The 17,349-nt window shown below is 32.3% G+C and overlaps 1 protein-coding gene across 1 annotated transcript; it reads right to left on the reverse strand.

The window, feature by feature from the left end:
- Positions 1–6,358: 6,358 nt before the first annotated feature.
- LOC130983207 (mitogen-activated protein kinase kinase 3) lies at positions 6,359–10,488 on the reverse strand. Its single transcript, XM_057907401.1, has 9 exons — positions 10,186–10,488; positions 9,487–9,744; positions 8,876–9,094; positions 8,658–8,795; positions 8,401–8,568; positions 7,766–7,879; positions 7,503–7,610; positions 7,177–7,268; positions 6,359–6,911 (listed from the first exon to the last, which is right to left on the reverse strand). Exons 1-9 carry the CDS (start codon positions 10,285–10,287, stop codon positions 6,551–6,553), a joined length of 1,560 nt encoding a protein of 519 aa, XP_057763384.1. The 5' UTR covers positions 10,288–10,488; the 3' UTR covers positions 6,359–6,550.
- Between the last annotated feature and the right edge of the window lie 6,861 nt (positions 10,489–17,349).

A 17,349-nucleotide genomic window follows, 5' to 3' on the forward strand; every position in this document is an offset into this window, starting at 1 on the left:
GTGCAAAAATAATGAAGAGTGAATGTTAATTTGATATCTTGTAATTAATCGTTTCACTTAAAGCGCATGGATTAATGTAGCACTAATGTCACTGAATGCTTGCTTGACGGAGTCAAGCTGGTGGAAAAATAGATTTAATGTGTTACCAAAAATTAAGAATTTAACCTACAAATAATGATTACATTGTGATATTTAGGATTATGTTTTAATGAAGATAAATTTTGATCGAGTCACTTTGTTTTCCGTGAGGAAGTTAGACTATTGTCATGGCTTGGACACATTTTATCGGTACTTGAACTTATTTAACCTCTTGAGTTAAGATTAATGTCAGTCTAACTCTCAAATACTAAAAAACACTTTGGTACTCAAATATTTATTACAAATGATTTACATATGATTCTTACACACAAACTCTAACTCTCACTCTTATATATAGCCATCTACCTCTTTAATGGATGGTTAGGATTAAATGTAATTAATGATTTAGATTAATCATCTAGAACCTTCATTACAAATATCTACCATACTACAACTTTTTAAATATTTCTAGATTCATTCATACTATTCTTCTTAGTTATATATATATACTCTTCTAAAATATTCTATGACCTTCCAGAGTCTTCTATAACCTTTTAGGGTATTCCGAGACCTTCTAGGACATTTTAGAACATTCCGGAACCATTTAGAGCATTCTCAAACACTCTAGAAAACTATACAAACACCGTTAAATTTAACTTTCTAAAATTTACCGTGACATTCTCCCCTATCTAATACGTAGATGTCCTCGTCGCGTTCTGTTCATGATAGCGCTCTAGGTGTTCTTGAAATTGCCACAGATCTTCGTGAGCTTCCTAGCTTCAGTTATCAGGAGTGCTTTCCACTTGATCAAGTATTGGATACTTGGTGATACACCTCTTCGTCGCACGATGCGATAAGCTAAGATCTCTTCGATTTCTTTATCAAAGGATCTAATCACCTCAGGCGGAGCACAACTCGAGTCACCTCTACTCGGTTCATCTTGGTCTACATGATGCAACCCTTCCTTGAAGGTATGCAAAATATCTCCTTCGACCATGGAAATGGCTGCCAACTCAGCCTTGCGGCTCAGCGCTTCTACTACCACATTAGTCTTGTCAGGCTTGTATTCAAATTCGAAATCAAACTCAGCTAAGAAATCTTGCCACCTAGCTTGTTTGGGGCTTAACTTCTTCTGAGTTTGGAAGTAGCTTGTAGCTACATTGTCTGTCTTGACGATGAAGTGTGAACCAAGCAAGTAGTGACGCCAAGTTCTCAGACAATGCACTACCGCGGTCATCTCCTTCTCTTGGACGATGTATCGCCTCTCTGTATCATTCAACTTGCGACTTTCAAAGGCAATCGGATGTCCTTCTTGCATCAGAACTCCTCCAATAGCGTAGTCAGAAGCATAACTGTGGACTTCAAATACCTTTGAGTAGTCAGGTAGTGCTAGTACTGGTCCTTCTGTGATAGCAGCTTTCAACTCATCAAAGGCCTTTTGACACTCCTTTGACCATTTCCAAGAGTGATTTTTCTTGAGAAGATTAGTTAATGGTGTAGCCTTAGTGGAGTATCCCTTGATAAACCTTCGATAGTAATTAGCCAACCCAAGAAATGACCTCAATTCAGATACCTTATTTGGCGGCTCCCATTCTTTGATAGCCTTCATCTTTCCTTGATCCATGCAGAGAGTTCCATCTTTAATCATGTGTCCCAAAAAGTGGATTTTATCCCTTGCAAAAGAATACTTTTCCTTCTTCACATATAGATTATTCTCTTGTAAGATCTTAAATACGGTTTGTAAGTTTTCTACATATTTCTCTAAAGTATTGCTATAGAAAACAATATCATCCAAGTAGACTACTATAAACCGAAAAAGGTAAGGTCGAAAGATCTCATTCATCAAGGTACAGAAGGTCGCAAGAGCATTGGTCAAGCCAAAAGGCATCACCAACCACTCATACGATCCATACCTCGTGACACACGTTGTCTTAGGCTCATCACCATAAGCAATCCTTACTTGGTGATATCCTGACCTCAAATCCAATTTTGAGAACCATTTGGCTCTACCAAGTTGATCAAACAAATTGGCTATCAAAGGAATAGGGTGTTTGTTCTTGATGGTTACCTTGTTAAGTGCTCGATAGTCGATGCATAATCTCAACGAACCATCATACTTCTTTTGGAACAAGACTGGTGCGCCATAAGGTGCCTTCGATGGACGGATGAACCCAGCATCTAGCAAATCCTTGAGTTCTTCAACTTCTGAAGTTCTAGCGGTGCCATCCTAAAGGTGCTGAGGCAGCACACAGGTGACTTTACTCTTGACTTCAACTCAATCTTGTGGTCCGCCTTCCTCTTAGGTGGTAGTTGTTTTGGCAACTCGGGAGGCATCACATCCTTATTTTCTTCAAGGACTTCCTTGATTTCGAGAGGAACACCTTCTCTTTCAGATGTTGACTCCTCTTGTAATAGAGCCAAATATGTAATCTCTCCCTTCTTGAACCATTTCTTGAGTTGCATCGCAGAGAGCATCGGTGGTCCTCCAACTTTAGAGAATGTAGGGACCATGCATGGAGACCCTTTCTCCATGACGAATACTATGTCGCAGTATGGCATAAGTATTATATTTGACTTCCTTTGCAAATCGAACCCGATGACTATTTTGAAATCATCCATGGGTGCTACTGAGAAATCCACAAGACCCTTCAAAGAACTAAAAGTCATTTCAACCCCTTTTGTTACTCCTTTAAGGGGTTCACCCTTGGTATTCACGGGTTTGATCTAACCATTCTTTTTGATGATCTTTAACCCAAACCTCTTTACTTCATCAGACATGATGAAGTTGTATGTAGCACCAGTATCGATCATAGCCATGACGGATTTTTCATTGATAAATGCTTTTACATATATCAAGCTTTTCTTTTCTGCGATGCTTGCCTCTTTGTCCTTCACAGCATTCATGAGTTGGATAGATCCAATACACTCATTTACTTGAATTTGGGCCTCTTGTTCCTTGGAGATAGATGCTAGAGTCCCTAGTTTGGGACAATCCTTCATTTGGTGTAGTCCCTTGCACACGAAGCATTCTCCTTTAGGCACAAAAGCCTTCTTCTTTTCTTCGTACTCTTTCTTTGAAGAGTATTTCCCTTCTTTCCTGGTTGAGAAACTCTTTCCCTTGTCTCCCCCACCTTTAGTAGAACTAGGTTTGGAGGAAAACTTGGGTTTAGAGTCTCCCCTATGATACTCAATGAGTGATTTGGCCACCATGATGGCCTCATCGACATCCTTAACATTCCTTCTTTGTAGTTCTTACTTTGCCCAAAGTTGGAATCCATCAATGAAGAAGAACAATGCATCTTCTGATGCTAAGTTGGGGATTTCAAGCGTGAGAGTAGTGAACTCCTTTATATAGTTGCTAATTGTACTCTTGTGCTTCAACTTCCTCAATTTCTTTCTTGCTTCATAAAGCACATTTTCAGGGAAGAATGGTCTTTTCAACTCCCTTTTGAAATCTTCCCATGTGGCTGTGTTGCAAGTGTCCTTTTTCATATCTACGCACTTTCTCCTCCACCACAAAGTAGCATTATCAAAAAGGTAGAGAGGTACAATGCGTACCTTTATTACTTTTTCGACCACCCCTTGGTCTTTAAAGTACCTCTCCATTTGTTATAGAAAGTTCTCCACCTCTTGAGTGTCCCTCACGCCTTTGAACTCCTTTACCTTTGGGAGATCAATCTTTGTCGTCTCCCTTATAATGGTTGATCGAGATTTTTCCTCCTCGAACCAAACTCGAACTTCCTCAAATAGCTTCAAGAAATTCTCAAGTTTCTCTTCGATTTGGAGTATGCTTTATTTGAAAGCATCTAGTTCTCCTAACACGTGAGTCTCGAGGGTCTCATTGTCATGTTCTATCCTTTGGAAGCGCTTATCCATAGAAGATAGAATATTCTTCAATATAGAAACTTTCTCTTCTAAGAAGTTAAAGTCCTTACCTCTAGGCTCACTTGAAGAACGGTCCTTCTTGCATTCCCATTGAGAAGGAATAGCATTCCTTCCTCTTTGAGACTCAACATGCTCCATGGTTACAGTAGAAGTCATAGCAACAAGCCACTTGTGCTTCCTCTGATGCCAAATTGTCACGGCCTTGGACACACTCCAGCGCTATCATGCCGGCACTCGGACTTACTCAACCTCTTGAGTTACGACCAAGTCAGCCTAACCCTCAAATACTTAGCAAGAAAGCTAAAAACACAAGAGAAAGGAAGTTTTGGTGAAAATAACACTTTATTACTCAAGTGTTTATTACAAATGATTCACACATGACTCTCACCCCTATTTATAGCCATCCACCTCCTCAATGGATGGTTAGGATTAGATCTAATCAACGGTCTAGATTAATCATCTAGAACCTTCATTACAAATATCCATCATACCACAACTTTCTAAATACTTCTAAATTATTCCATATTACTCTTCATAGTTCTATATACATCTACACTCTTCTAGAATATTCTATGACCTTCCAGAGTCTTCTAGAACCTTCTAGGATATTCCGGAATCTTTTAGGACATTTTAGAACGTTCTGGAACCATTTAGAGTATTCTCAAACACTCTAGAAAATTATACAAACACTGTTAAATTTAACTTTCTAAATTTTACCATGACACTATGCTTTAGAAACCAAATTTTGGATCGTGAGTATTTTCATTTTTGTATGCTCTAAGTTGTAAATTTAATTGAGATTTGGAAATAAGCTAGATATATAGTTATTTATTTATTGCATAAAGTATATTTTTTGTCCCTAACGTTTAGGATAAGTTTCAAAGTTGTCCATAACGTTTCAATCGTCCTATTTAAATCCCTAACGTTTCAAAATTGACTCAATGTTATCTTGCCATTACGGATCCGTTAACAGAATTGACGGCAGGACAAAATTGAGATGATTTTGAAACGTTAGAGACTTAAATAGGACGAAAACGTTGGGGACAAAAACGATACATAGAAATAAATTTTAATTTTATCCTTCAATAATATAAATTTTTTACTATACATAATATTCAATTATTTTTTAATCACATCTAAGTAAATTACACTTAATAATATTACTTTCATTCTAAATAAATAAATTTTTTTTATAATTTTACTCTTAAAGATTTTTAGTTATCATGAAATGTTTGTAAAATGACTAGTATATAAACTTGCGGAAAAGAAAAAAATAATATATATATATATATATATATATATATATATATATATATATATATAAAATAAATATAAATTATACCTTTTGTCTCTAATGTATCAAAATTCTTTAAAATTATAAAAAAATAAATTTATTTAAAATGAAAGTAATGTGATTAAGTGTAATTTACTTAGATGTAATTAAAAAATAATTGAATACTATGTACAGTAAAAAATTAATATTATTGAAAGATAAAATAAAATTAAAATTTATTTTTATGTATTATTTTTGTCCCCAACGTTTTCGTCCTATTTAAGTCCCTAACGTTTCAAAATCGTCTCAATTTTGTCTTGCCGTCAATTTTTTTAACAGATCCCTAATGACAGGACAATATTGAGTCAATTTTAAAACGTTAAGGATTTAAATAGGACGATTGAAACGTTAAGGACAATTTTGGAACTTACCCCAAACGTTGGGGACAAAAACGATACTTTACTCTTTATTTAGTTTTATCTAATAATTTAAAAATTTTAAATAGATTGTTTTATGATATTAACATGGTAGAGAAGATTCTTGTGTGAAAGAATATGTTAAGCATTTTAAAAATATTACATATACACAAAATATTAAGTATTTTTTTGGTATTTGATAAAGAATAGAAAAACAAAAAGAAAACAGCAAATCTTCCAACTAAGAAGTTGAAAGTTTTCCTAAATTTCAGTAGTAGTCCATTCCTTTTAAGGCTCATTATACTTTGCACCTTCTTTGGCTAAGAAGTCAGCAACAATATTAGCAAAACGCAATACTAAATTAAGCGAAGCATGCCCATCTCTAACCAACATATGTTGAATTGTATTTGTTTATGTTATAAATGTGTTTAATTTATTTTAATATGTATTTATATTTTAACATATATTTTTAGTTGATGTTTAATATACACATAGCAGCATGGTTGAAAACATATAAATATAGGGGTGAATGCAAAGGAAAGAGGTGAAAGGTGAGAAATAAATACTTGGTTGAAAACTCCTTGTTCACTTGGCAGTTAGCACTACTCGTTCGACATGAAAGGATACATTGTCCTCTCTTCCTTTTGTTTTCTTCTTTATTTGTTTGCTTTTCCTCAAGATACCAAAAAATCTCCAAGAGTTAAAATACATCTAATCATAAACCAAGTTGGTTGGGTTTATTAATGGAGAATGCAATTTCTCTCAAATATGATACAACATCCCTTGGACATGATATGATAATTCATCTTAACTATTAACATTTTCTTTCTTCCTTCCTTTCTTTTTTTACAAGTTCATAATATAAACATGATTGAAACCTTGATATTTTTGGAGTATATTATTGGTTAATATACAACTCTTGGTTAACAATGTTGTAGCATCCAATTAGGTTTGTTGCCTCCACTATGAATTGTTCATGAAATGTACCCAGTCTCATGCTAGGAATATCAATTTCAAGATCTTTGAAGTTTGGTAAGCCTTCTACTTGAATGCCATCTCCACAAATGAGAAACTGATTCCCAATTATGAATGATCCTGAGACCCTGATTGCAACTCCATCTTCGCCGTGAGCACGACACTGAAGCTTTTCAACGACATGCACCAACTTCTCCGGAGGCCAATCGCCAAGTAACGTACTTCGAATACTCGATAGGGTTGTGAAGATATTGTTTGAACCAACATGTTGTTTCCCAGAGAACCTGCAAATATTGAAGGATAATATACACTTGAGTTTTTCCAACAATAACACAGATAAGGGAAATTTCAGAAATCATGTTACTCAATACTTGGTAATTCAATATAGTTCCTTTTCAGATATATAGAACTGCTGAATTAGGACCAAATAATCAACCCTATAGCCGAAAGTTTCTCCGAAGCAGATAATTTCTGTTGTAATTTATTTTATTTATCATAGAAAAATGATGGATTTACTTGGAGAATTAAAACATAAAAAATAGCACTCACTTGAAAATTGAGTTTTCATTATATAAGCTCCTTGTGTGTTGCCACAAATCATCAGGTCCATCAAATAGTAAGTAATAATGTAATGTCAACATCTGCAGAGAAAAGTGTAGAGTATAACATTCACCAAAAATAAGCATCAACAGACACTTAAACAAAAGGCATTTTTTTTAATCTTCACAAAATCAAATGAATACAACAAGAATAACCACCAAGTATTGTTGTAATAGGTGGAATCAGCTATGTGAATCGAACTATCGTATAATATCTCATGAAATGAACTCAAACGAATGTTTGATGGAGAGAAATAATGACAACCGGCTACTTACATCTGCCAAATCCTTTAATCTTTGTGTAGGATCAAAAACACTTCGAACAAATGTCGCTAAATCTATCTCCGCATTCTCATACTTTGTAATAAAAGGGTGCAAAAGAAGCTGCAGTAGGACAATGAAAAAGTGAAAAGACTATACTATTTACTAGATGAGAAACAAATGATCACAGAAATTAAATCAAAGGAGATAAATGAACGCATGCTAACATCCAATGGCGACAAACTTCCACCGATGCTAGATCATATAATTTTTCTCACCTGTTCTGCAGTTGGCCTACTTTCTGGATCCTTCTGCAAGCAAGCATCAACAAAAGAGCAGAACTCGGGCGAAAACACTTGTTTTGACGGTGATGGTGATGGATCATCCAGAATCTTCCACAAACAAGCATAATTATTATAAGACAAAATCACATGTGCACAATCACATTACCAGAATTGACATCACTCACCCAATGAGTATTGACATCACTCACCCAATGAGTATAAGATACTGGCTCCATTATTATATCATTTTCTCTCAAGGATCTCAGATTACATAGTTAAAGTTTCACATGGCAACATTGTAAAGGTCGAATTTTCAAATTTTTAACCAACCTACTGTTTTTCCTAATGTTCTTAGGTGAATTTTAAGGAGACTTATTGTTCGCGCGTGCGCATGTCTACGTGAGTTTATTGTAACAGGAAGAAGTTTTCTGTATCAAACAAGGTTGAACCAACAAAGTAGATATACATTGCTTCTTCAGTGTGATTTATGCTATCAAATACTATCAGATGATGATGTTTTCCAACATGAAACTTTTGCGAAAAACCAAAATTAGTCGGCAAAGATATCCTTCTTCAGACATGGACATCTAATCAAATGAAAGGAAACATTGATAAGAAATGGCACACACCTGCAGCATAAGATTTACAGGACCCTCATTAGCTGTATATGGGAATTCTCCTGTTCCACACTCGAGGAGAGCAAGACCAAAGCTCCAAATATCGGCTGGATAAGAATAGCTTTCATTTCGGATTCTCTCAGGAGACATGTACGTAACAGTTCCAACAAATGTAGCACACTGCATAGTTACAATCATTGAAGAATGAATATGAACTCCACAGCTTGATAATAATGGTAAATTGATGCTGTAATATTATCTGTACTAACCATTGCCACTGAATTCTCTAAGCCAGCACTGATACCAAAGTCAGTAATTTTCGGCTCCCCCTTGAGGTTTATGAGTAAATTGGCAGGCTTTATGTCTCTGTGAACTAAATATCTGACTCCATGAAGATATCTTAGACCCTTACAAAAAATAAAACACAGAGTACACATCTCAGTATTTTATATAACAAAAAGTGTATATAAAATAATGTTCTACTTACATGTAGGAGCTTCTGAAACATGGATGAAAGAATAGGTTCAGGTATCCTTCTATGCTTTCGCAAGATATCTGCAAGCGATCCTCCATCCATATACTCCAGAGCTATGCTTATTTGTCCAGAGTCCGGAGTGTAAAATGCCCCATGAAACTCTACAAGACCCTGATAACAAGGCGCTTCGCATAGTGCCCTTATCTCTGTTAGGAGCTGCTGTCTTTTCTCCTAATTAGCACCAAAAAGTACAGCTGTTATTATCATTATATACTGTTTAATTTGTTTGAGAATGCGAGGGGAGGGTGGTATATCATTCATTATCGCCTAGTTGCTACACTGCTCTTTCTATCCATGAAGAAGCAAACAATAGCAAGAGTCACATAATAAAGTGTCTAGCAACTCCAAAACTTCAAAAACTGCTCAAATCGAACTTATACTACCTAGCATCAACTGAATGCTACATATTGATAGGTAGATCACATATCTAGTTTATATTAATCATAAATAAATTTAACAGGAACACAAAAGAAGCCAAGTTTAGAAGCGGAATCAGACTCGAAGTAAAATTGTAAATGGCAAACTATAGCAAAACACCATGAAGTTTAAGAAAAAGGAAATACCTTCTCAAAGATATTAATCTTCTTCAAAGCTAGAATCCTATGTGTTGGTATATGAATAGCTCTCTGGACAATACTGCTGGCACCACTACCAATTGCTCCGAATATTCGCATCTCGTGGGAGGCACACCTATATGTTTTCTCACTCTGATCAGCAGTCTCGTGAACAGATCGAGATGTGCACTTCTGCAACCCAAGCTCATTGATATTGTACACCCCATATGATCTGCTCAACAAGTTCACGGTCCCACCATCGGATAACTTCACAATCGAATCAATTGAGAACCAGAAAACCAAAATCATATTAGAGCATATGTGGAAACCAATTCAAAAGCAGCATAATTAAGAACACCTCAAATTATGAGCTGTTTTGAACACACATAAAGCTAGTCCAAACATGTGCAAAAACATTTTGACCAATCTCAATAGTGCCACATTCATTTGAGTCTTCAATGCCTACTTTTTTTTTTTTGGGTTTTCCATGGTATATATCAACTTGGCATACTAAAGACTAATCCGTCACAGATCTGAGCTTGATTTAAACACCTGTCACTAGCCAACGGGTTGTTACATACACAAGCCGAGATTCAAACTCCAGACTTCAATGCCTAATTTAAAAGGTCCAAAACACAAACACATACACATACGCATACATAATGACACAAATACATAATTGGAAGATAGAGAGAAAGAGGGGCTTACAGTGTAAGAATCACAAGGGTCCAAGGTTGAGCTTGTTGAGAAGCCCTTCTCAGCATCAAACAAAGGTACAAGCTTTTTCTTCAATTCCTCCAATCCAGTCATTGATATGAGTTTACAGCCAAAAAAAAAAAAAAACTAATGGGGTTTCAAAAAAACATTAAAAATAAAGGACCCAGGTGCCCGATGTTACTGGGGACAGAATAGACCTATCGAAAGCTACCTAGGAAGAGCATAATTCTGTGAAAGAAGAAGAAAAGGGGATCGAATTTCACGAATTCTTGTTCAATTTAAGGCTTGTGTGAGTTATGGTGGAAATGGAAAGTGAAAACAAGAAAAGAAAGATTTGAGTCCGTGCGGTTCAAGGTTTTTCGGCTCAGGATTCGGTGGTCCAGGAACCTTTGGACCACTTAGTGGTCCAAGTAGAAAACATGTTTTTAGAGTTTTTTTATCAATTGCTATGTAGTCCTTGAACTAATTTTAATTACAAATTAACCCCATATATTTTATTTAATTATAAAAATAGTTTTTTATTTTATAAATTATTATTTTATCAATTATCTATTATATTTATTAACAATCAAATACAAAAATAACAACCAATTATATCCTCCATTCATCTTAATAATTTCAATTGATTAAAAAATTAACTTTGATCTCGTTACGTTCGTCCATGGCTTCCAAATCGTGTTTCCTTGAAATTCAATCGATTGGTTTTTCAAAACAATCGATTGAATGATAACTCAATCGATTGGTTTACACTATATCACAAAACAATCGATTGAAAGTTGTAAGGTAGAACGGTAAAAAGCTTAAACCAATCGATTGTTTATACTTTCCAATCGAATGAATGCCTCAAAATAATCGATTGTTGTTGTTACTCAATCGATTGAGTTCACGAAAACAACATGGATTTGCCAAATACAATCGATTGGAAAGTGATGACATTGAAGTTTTAGCCAAATTCAATCGATTGGTAATGTAATCCAATCGATTGAAAGGTAATGAAGTTGAATGTTTTGCCAATTTCAATTGATTGGTAATGGTACCCAATCGATTAAAATGTGATCTGCGGCTATTTCAATCTTGTTATCTTTTTAGAAATTATCTTATTATTCAGCTATCTTATCTTTAAAATTCTATCTTCAATTTTTTCTGTTTTATTTTTATGTAGATAAACTAATCTTATCTTTTCCTTAATATTAACATTATAAATTGGTGAATAATCCATCACTAATTATTCAATCCCACCATTGAAATCGTGTATCATTTTCTTTGATTATAAAAAATTTAATTGTTTTTCTTTGGAACATCCATCTACTCAATATCCAATTTTTTTAATTTTTATCCGTCTATTTAATATCCACTATTTCTTCATCGTTAATCACCGTTGCAGCAATCAGCAAAGGTCCAATCAAGTTTTTCATTGTAGTGTTCAAAAAATAAACCATCGTTTTGATTACAAAATCGAGGTCAGTGAATAGAATCTCTAATTTTGTAATTATTTTGTTCGATACTTTATTCGTGAAATTGATTGTGTAAGAAAAAAAATTTAAAAATATCTTTTATTAATACATAGAAATTGAGAAATACTAAAAAGTAAATAGATGTTATTATTTTTTATTATTAATTAATTAGCTAGCAATCAACGACGGACCTAGAGGGGGTGAGTAGTGGCCCGGATACCCCAAAATTTTAAAAAACTATACTTATCTATAACAATTTATATTAGGAATACAGAGAGTTAGGTGTCGATTATTTTTTTCCTATTTTATCCCTATTTTACCCCATGACAGAATGATGTAACTGCTCTTTAAGATATTCTTATTGGATATAGTTACAAATATTTTTATTAAGATATGTTTTGAAGGAATAAAAATAGAATAGTTCAATAAGGATTAATTTTTAAAAAAATAAATTTACACTAATAATTTTTCTCTTCAAATTATTAACGTACTTTTCTAATATACTATAAGTACCTACACAATATATAATATCAATTAGCGTTCAAATTTAGGTTCCAATATTGTTATTAACGAGAGAGGTTTATTAATTTTTAAAAAAAATACATACAATAAGTTTTGTATCAATATATCATGATTCATTTTAAAAATAATATTTATTCATCTAGGTTATAGAGTGTCTTGAAAAATCATATTTAAATAAGTATTCTATTTTTTAACTATTTTATATTTTTAGATTAAAAACTTTGTATTTTTTTTATTCAAGCTTTATTTTTAAATTTTATTTTAATTGTCTTATTCAAAACTATTAATATGAAATTTTATTTTGTAGGATAAATAAAAAAAATGAGATTTTTTAATAAATTAAATTATTGACAGACTTACTTATTATAAAAGAAGTTAAGTATATTTCTTAATTATAAGAATACATATAATTCACTTTTGATTGTAATCACAAGAAATATAAATTTATCCAATTTTTTAAAATTTACATTAATTATTAAAATTATAACATAATGAATGTACTCGTATACACATTTTTTCTTATTTTTGTGCTTTATTTTAATTTTGTTAAACAAAAAAGTTTAAATATTATTTACTTTTAATTTTTAACTTTTACCACAAATAGAAATATATGACTTTGTGTGTATTAAATAATTTTTTTCATTGGACATTTTTAAGATGTCAGGTATATTTACAGACACTGAGATGAATGAGCAATACCATTACCAATCGATTGAAATTGGTAAAACATTCAACTTCATCACCTTCCAATCGATTGAATTTGGCTAAAACTTCAATGTCATCACTTTCCAATCGATTGTATTTGGCAAATCCATGTTGTTTTCGTGAACTCAATCGATTGAGTAACAACAACAATCGATTGTTTTGAGGCATTCATTCGATTGGAAAGTATAAACAGTCGATTGGTTTAAGCTTTTTACCATTCTACCTTACAACTTTCAATCGATTGTTTTGTGATATAGCCAATCGATTGTTTTGAAAAACCAATCGATTGAATTTCAAGGAAAAGCCATGGACGAACGTAACGAGATCAAAGTTAATTTTTTAATCAATTGGAATTATTAGGATGAATGGAGGATATAATTGGTTGTTATTTTTGTATTTGATTGTTAATAAATATAATAGATAATTGATAAAATAATAATTTATAAAATAAAAAACTATTTTTATAATTAAATAAAATATATGGGGTTAATTTGTAATTAAAATTAGTTCAAGGACTACATAGCAATTGATAAAAAAACTCTAAAAACATGTTTTCTACTTGGACCACTAAGTGGTCCAAAGGTTCCTGAACCACCGAATCCTGAGCCAGGTTTTTCCAGCGTGCTTGTGGATTTGGATCTTGCGCGGTTAATTCATATCTCAGGGTAAACAATTATTTTGTCTTAATTTGGTTCTTACTGACATAAAGTCATAAATGTCTTATTTCAGTTTTCAAAAAAGTTTAGTTAATATGTGATTTTAACACATATACCCTTAGTTAAAAATTTTAAATGTTTTTATTTAATAAATATAAAATAAATATATTAAAAATTTTAATTTTTTATTTTTTAATATTTTTTTTAATTTATAATCTTAACTTATATTCTTAGGACACAAGATAGATAAATTCTTTAAAAAATTGTAAGTCTTTAACTAATGTGTTATTATATGCACAAGGAAAATTTAGAATTATTTTAATTTTAAAAATATTTTAAATGAATTTAATGTTGTCTCAACGTTAAATTTAATATGAATAATTAGTATACGAAGAGTTAATAATATTTTATTTTACTACATGAATAAAATTGACCAACTAATAGGGGTGTACATGGGTCGGGCCACACCAGGTTTGGCTTAACCCAGATCCGACCCAAAATATAGGTCGGATCTAATTTTTAGACTCTAACCCGATGAAACCTACGCACCTTCGAGTCAGGTGAAAATCGAGTGAAAACTGGGTCTTTGGAATGTAAAAATCACCTAATCTCCAACAATTATTTCACAATTCACATAGTAAAATTCACTTAAAAAAATATAACAAGAACCAACTATTCTCTAAAATTAAAGCATAACCATAATCAATACTAATATTGTTTAATAACACCAAATATTTAAATCAATACAAATAACACAACATTATGCATTAGTCTAAAGTCTTATACATTTTAAACATAAAACATTAACTTATAATCTTATAATGACTAATAACACAAAATATCAAGGTTTACAATATTTAAATTCCACATAAGAATAACCATCATCCATCACTAATAACACAAAATATTAATTGTGTATGATGACCGGGCCACCGGGCCGAGTTCTGGTGACCCGAGCTATGTTCCGGACCCGACCCGAAATAATAACTGGATCTATTTTTGAGACCCTTACCCGACTCTAGATCCGATGAAATCACACTAAATTAGTCATTAAAGTGTTCGGGGCCGGACTGAGTCGGGCCATGTACACCCCTACCAACTAACAATGAACATCATAAAAAATTTTATTTAATTCTAAAATATTGATAATTAATTGCCAAAATAAATTTTACAGACTAATGCTCAACTTCAAATCACGATTCATGAAGATGTGAATAGAGATGGATGAGTTCTGAAAAGTGAAGACTGACACTAACAAAACAGAAAGGAAGAAGTTTGAACACTCTAAGGTAGCGTTTGTTTTGGAGTATTAGGACTGAGACTAGGAGTTGAGACTTAGTATTGTGTTTGATAGTAACTGAAACTAAAATTTCAATCTTAGGACACAAAATTTCAATATCTTCAGTACCTCTAGAAAGTAAGGACTGAAATTTTTTAAAACAACGACTGAAACTTTAATAACATTTTATTTTCAAAATATCCCAATTTAACTTTTTAATATCCAACTCTACCCCTCTCTTTTTTCCCAACCCACAGGACAAAACAAAGCTGGACTGGCAAGACGGTCGGCGAGCTTTCCTTCTCCGACGGCAGCACAATAACATCGTTGTTTCTTTCTCTTCTCAGTCAAGCTGCCGTCCGCTTCTTAGGTGCGCCACTGTCCGTCACGCCACGTCCTCCTCTTGTCTCAATCACGTCTTCACCCTACTCATCGCAGTTCTCGTTGTCCTCGTCTCTCAGTCACACCGCATCCCAGTCATGTTTTTTTTTAGGTTCCTCAGCCTCACATAAGCCATGCATCTCATAAAATCACAATATGGCATCTTAATGTCACCACCACTTAACAAAGTAACGATGATATTGTAATCCATTTTTTCACTGTTAAAGTTTTTTTTTAATTAATAATCGACTAATTTACTTTTACTTTAAATTAATTGTTGAGAGTTTATTTGATTTATTTTTGTTACGTAGGTGAAATATTCGACAGATATGTGCCAAATGATGGAAAATATTCAATGACAGCTACAATTGGAAGGTGAACGTAACGATGATGACAAAATTCGCATGAAGGTTAGCACGAAGTAAAGGTAACAATGACGACAGAACTCACAGACTGGAGTAAAATCACATCTTCTTGAAGTTCTGGAGAGAGACCGAGATGAGAGAAAGAGAAGGGGAGAGGAGAGGGGCAGAGAGAGAACAGGAAAAAAAAGGAAAAAGGAGTGATTGAGTAGGATTTTGTTTTATTTTTTTTATTAGTAAGAATATTTTAATAATTTTATTTATTTAAATTTTATTTTTATGTTAAATCAAACAATATAGTAAAACATAATTTAATCTTGTATATTTTATACTAAATACAATATAAAAATTTAATTTAGTCTTTATCTCTTAATTTTTATCTCTTCTCTAAATGTTATCTAACTTACCTCAGGGTCAATTGCTGGATTTGAAGCATTATTTGTTATATTAGTTTAGGAGCATCTTTTGAATTAGGAACATCATTTGGTGTATGTGGTCAAGGAACATTTTTAGTTGTTGTCACTTCCTGAAACTAACACAATTAATTGTATGTTTTCTTTTTGTTATTCAAGTTACAAAACGAGATCTCGGAATATAAGTTGTAGAATGATGGGTTTATTTTTTACTTAAATATCGATAAATTTAATTATCATTTTAGGCACGGAGAACATTGTAATTTCGGACCAATTGGTAATAAAAAACAAAGGAAAAATTAGTTATTGTGTTGATGAATGCATATTGTATATAAAATGTAGAACATACTAATATTTGCTTTCAAAAATCCAAAATATATAGTGAATCGTTTTCATAGAGATTAAAATCTAGCATTACGTATAAAATAGTGCGGAAAAATATCAACTCAACCACACTAACTACTAGTCAGGATTCTTAAAAAAAAAATATTATTGCTACAACAATATATTAAAAGGTAATACTATATACTCAAATTTTTTTTTAATCGAATTCAATCAAGTTAAATAATAAAATTTAAAATAATACTAATCATAATTTATTTTGTTATATTAGATTAATTTAATTAAATTTAATTAATAAAAAAATTAAATATATAATATTATTCTATATTAAATACAGAACTAGAAAACTCACTTTTTTAAGGATGGAGGAGTATGCTCGAAAGCCGAAAACTTCTTGAGAAAGACCTGTATTAAAAGATTGGTGCCAGAGATTGCATCTATACGTTCCCAGACCTATGGCTTGACCACCATCACCGTTTTCTTCAAATCCCCTATGCTACAAAATTTTCTGTTTTCTTAGTTTCATTATTTTTTGCTGATAATAGTTCTCTATTAAATTAATGAGAAATTTTTTTAGTAAATAACTATTTTTAATTATAAAAAATTTAAATACTGATAAAATTAACCATAAAAAATTTAAATTAAAAATATACTCATGAAGATGAATTTTATTTGATAAAAATATTCAACCGAAAATTTTTTTGTTAATTCTATTAAAAAATTACTTAAAATTTTTAAATTATTTCTATCATCATCAATCTTTTTTTTACAGAACCATCATCATCAACTTTAAAACCTTCAATCCAATTCTACTATCAACAATGAAAATCATCCCCACCTTTTTCAAACCCTAAACTCCAGTAACAACTCATTCAAAGTTTTAATGTCAAAATTGCTTAACAAATGACAATATAAAAAAATATAGAGTTACAATGTTGACAAAAACAATAAATGAAATATTAAAACAAAATTTTCTTATCATACCATTTTGTAAGGAACATCTATGAAATTTATTTCATACCTTCAGTTTCATCCAGAGCA

The sequence above is a fragment of the Arachis stenosperma genome, chromosome 5 (assembly GCF_014773155.1).
Source record: "Arachis stenosperma cultivar V10309 chromosome 5, arast.V10309.gnm1.PFL2, whole genome shotgun sequence".
Classification (NCBI taxonomy): domain Eukaryota; kingdom Viridiplantae; phylum Streptophyta; class Magnoliopsida; order Fabales; family Fabaceae; genus Arachis; species Arachis stenosperma.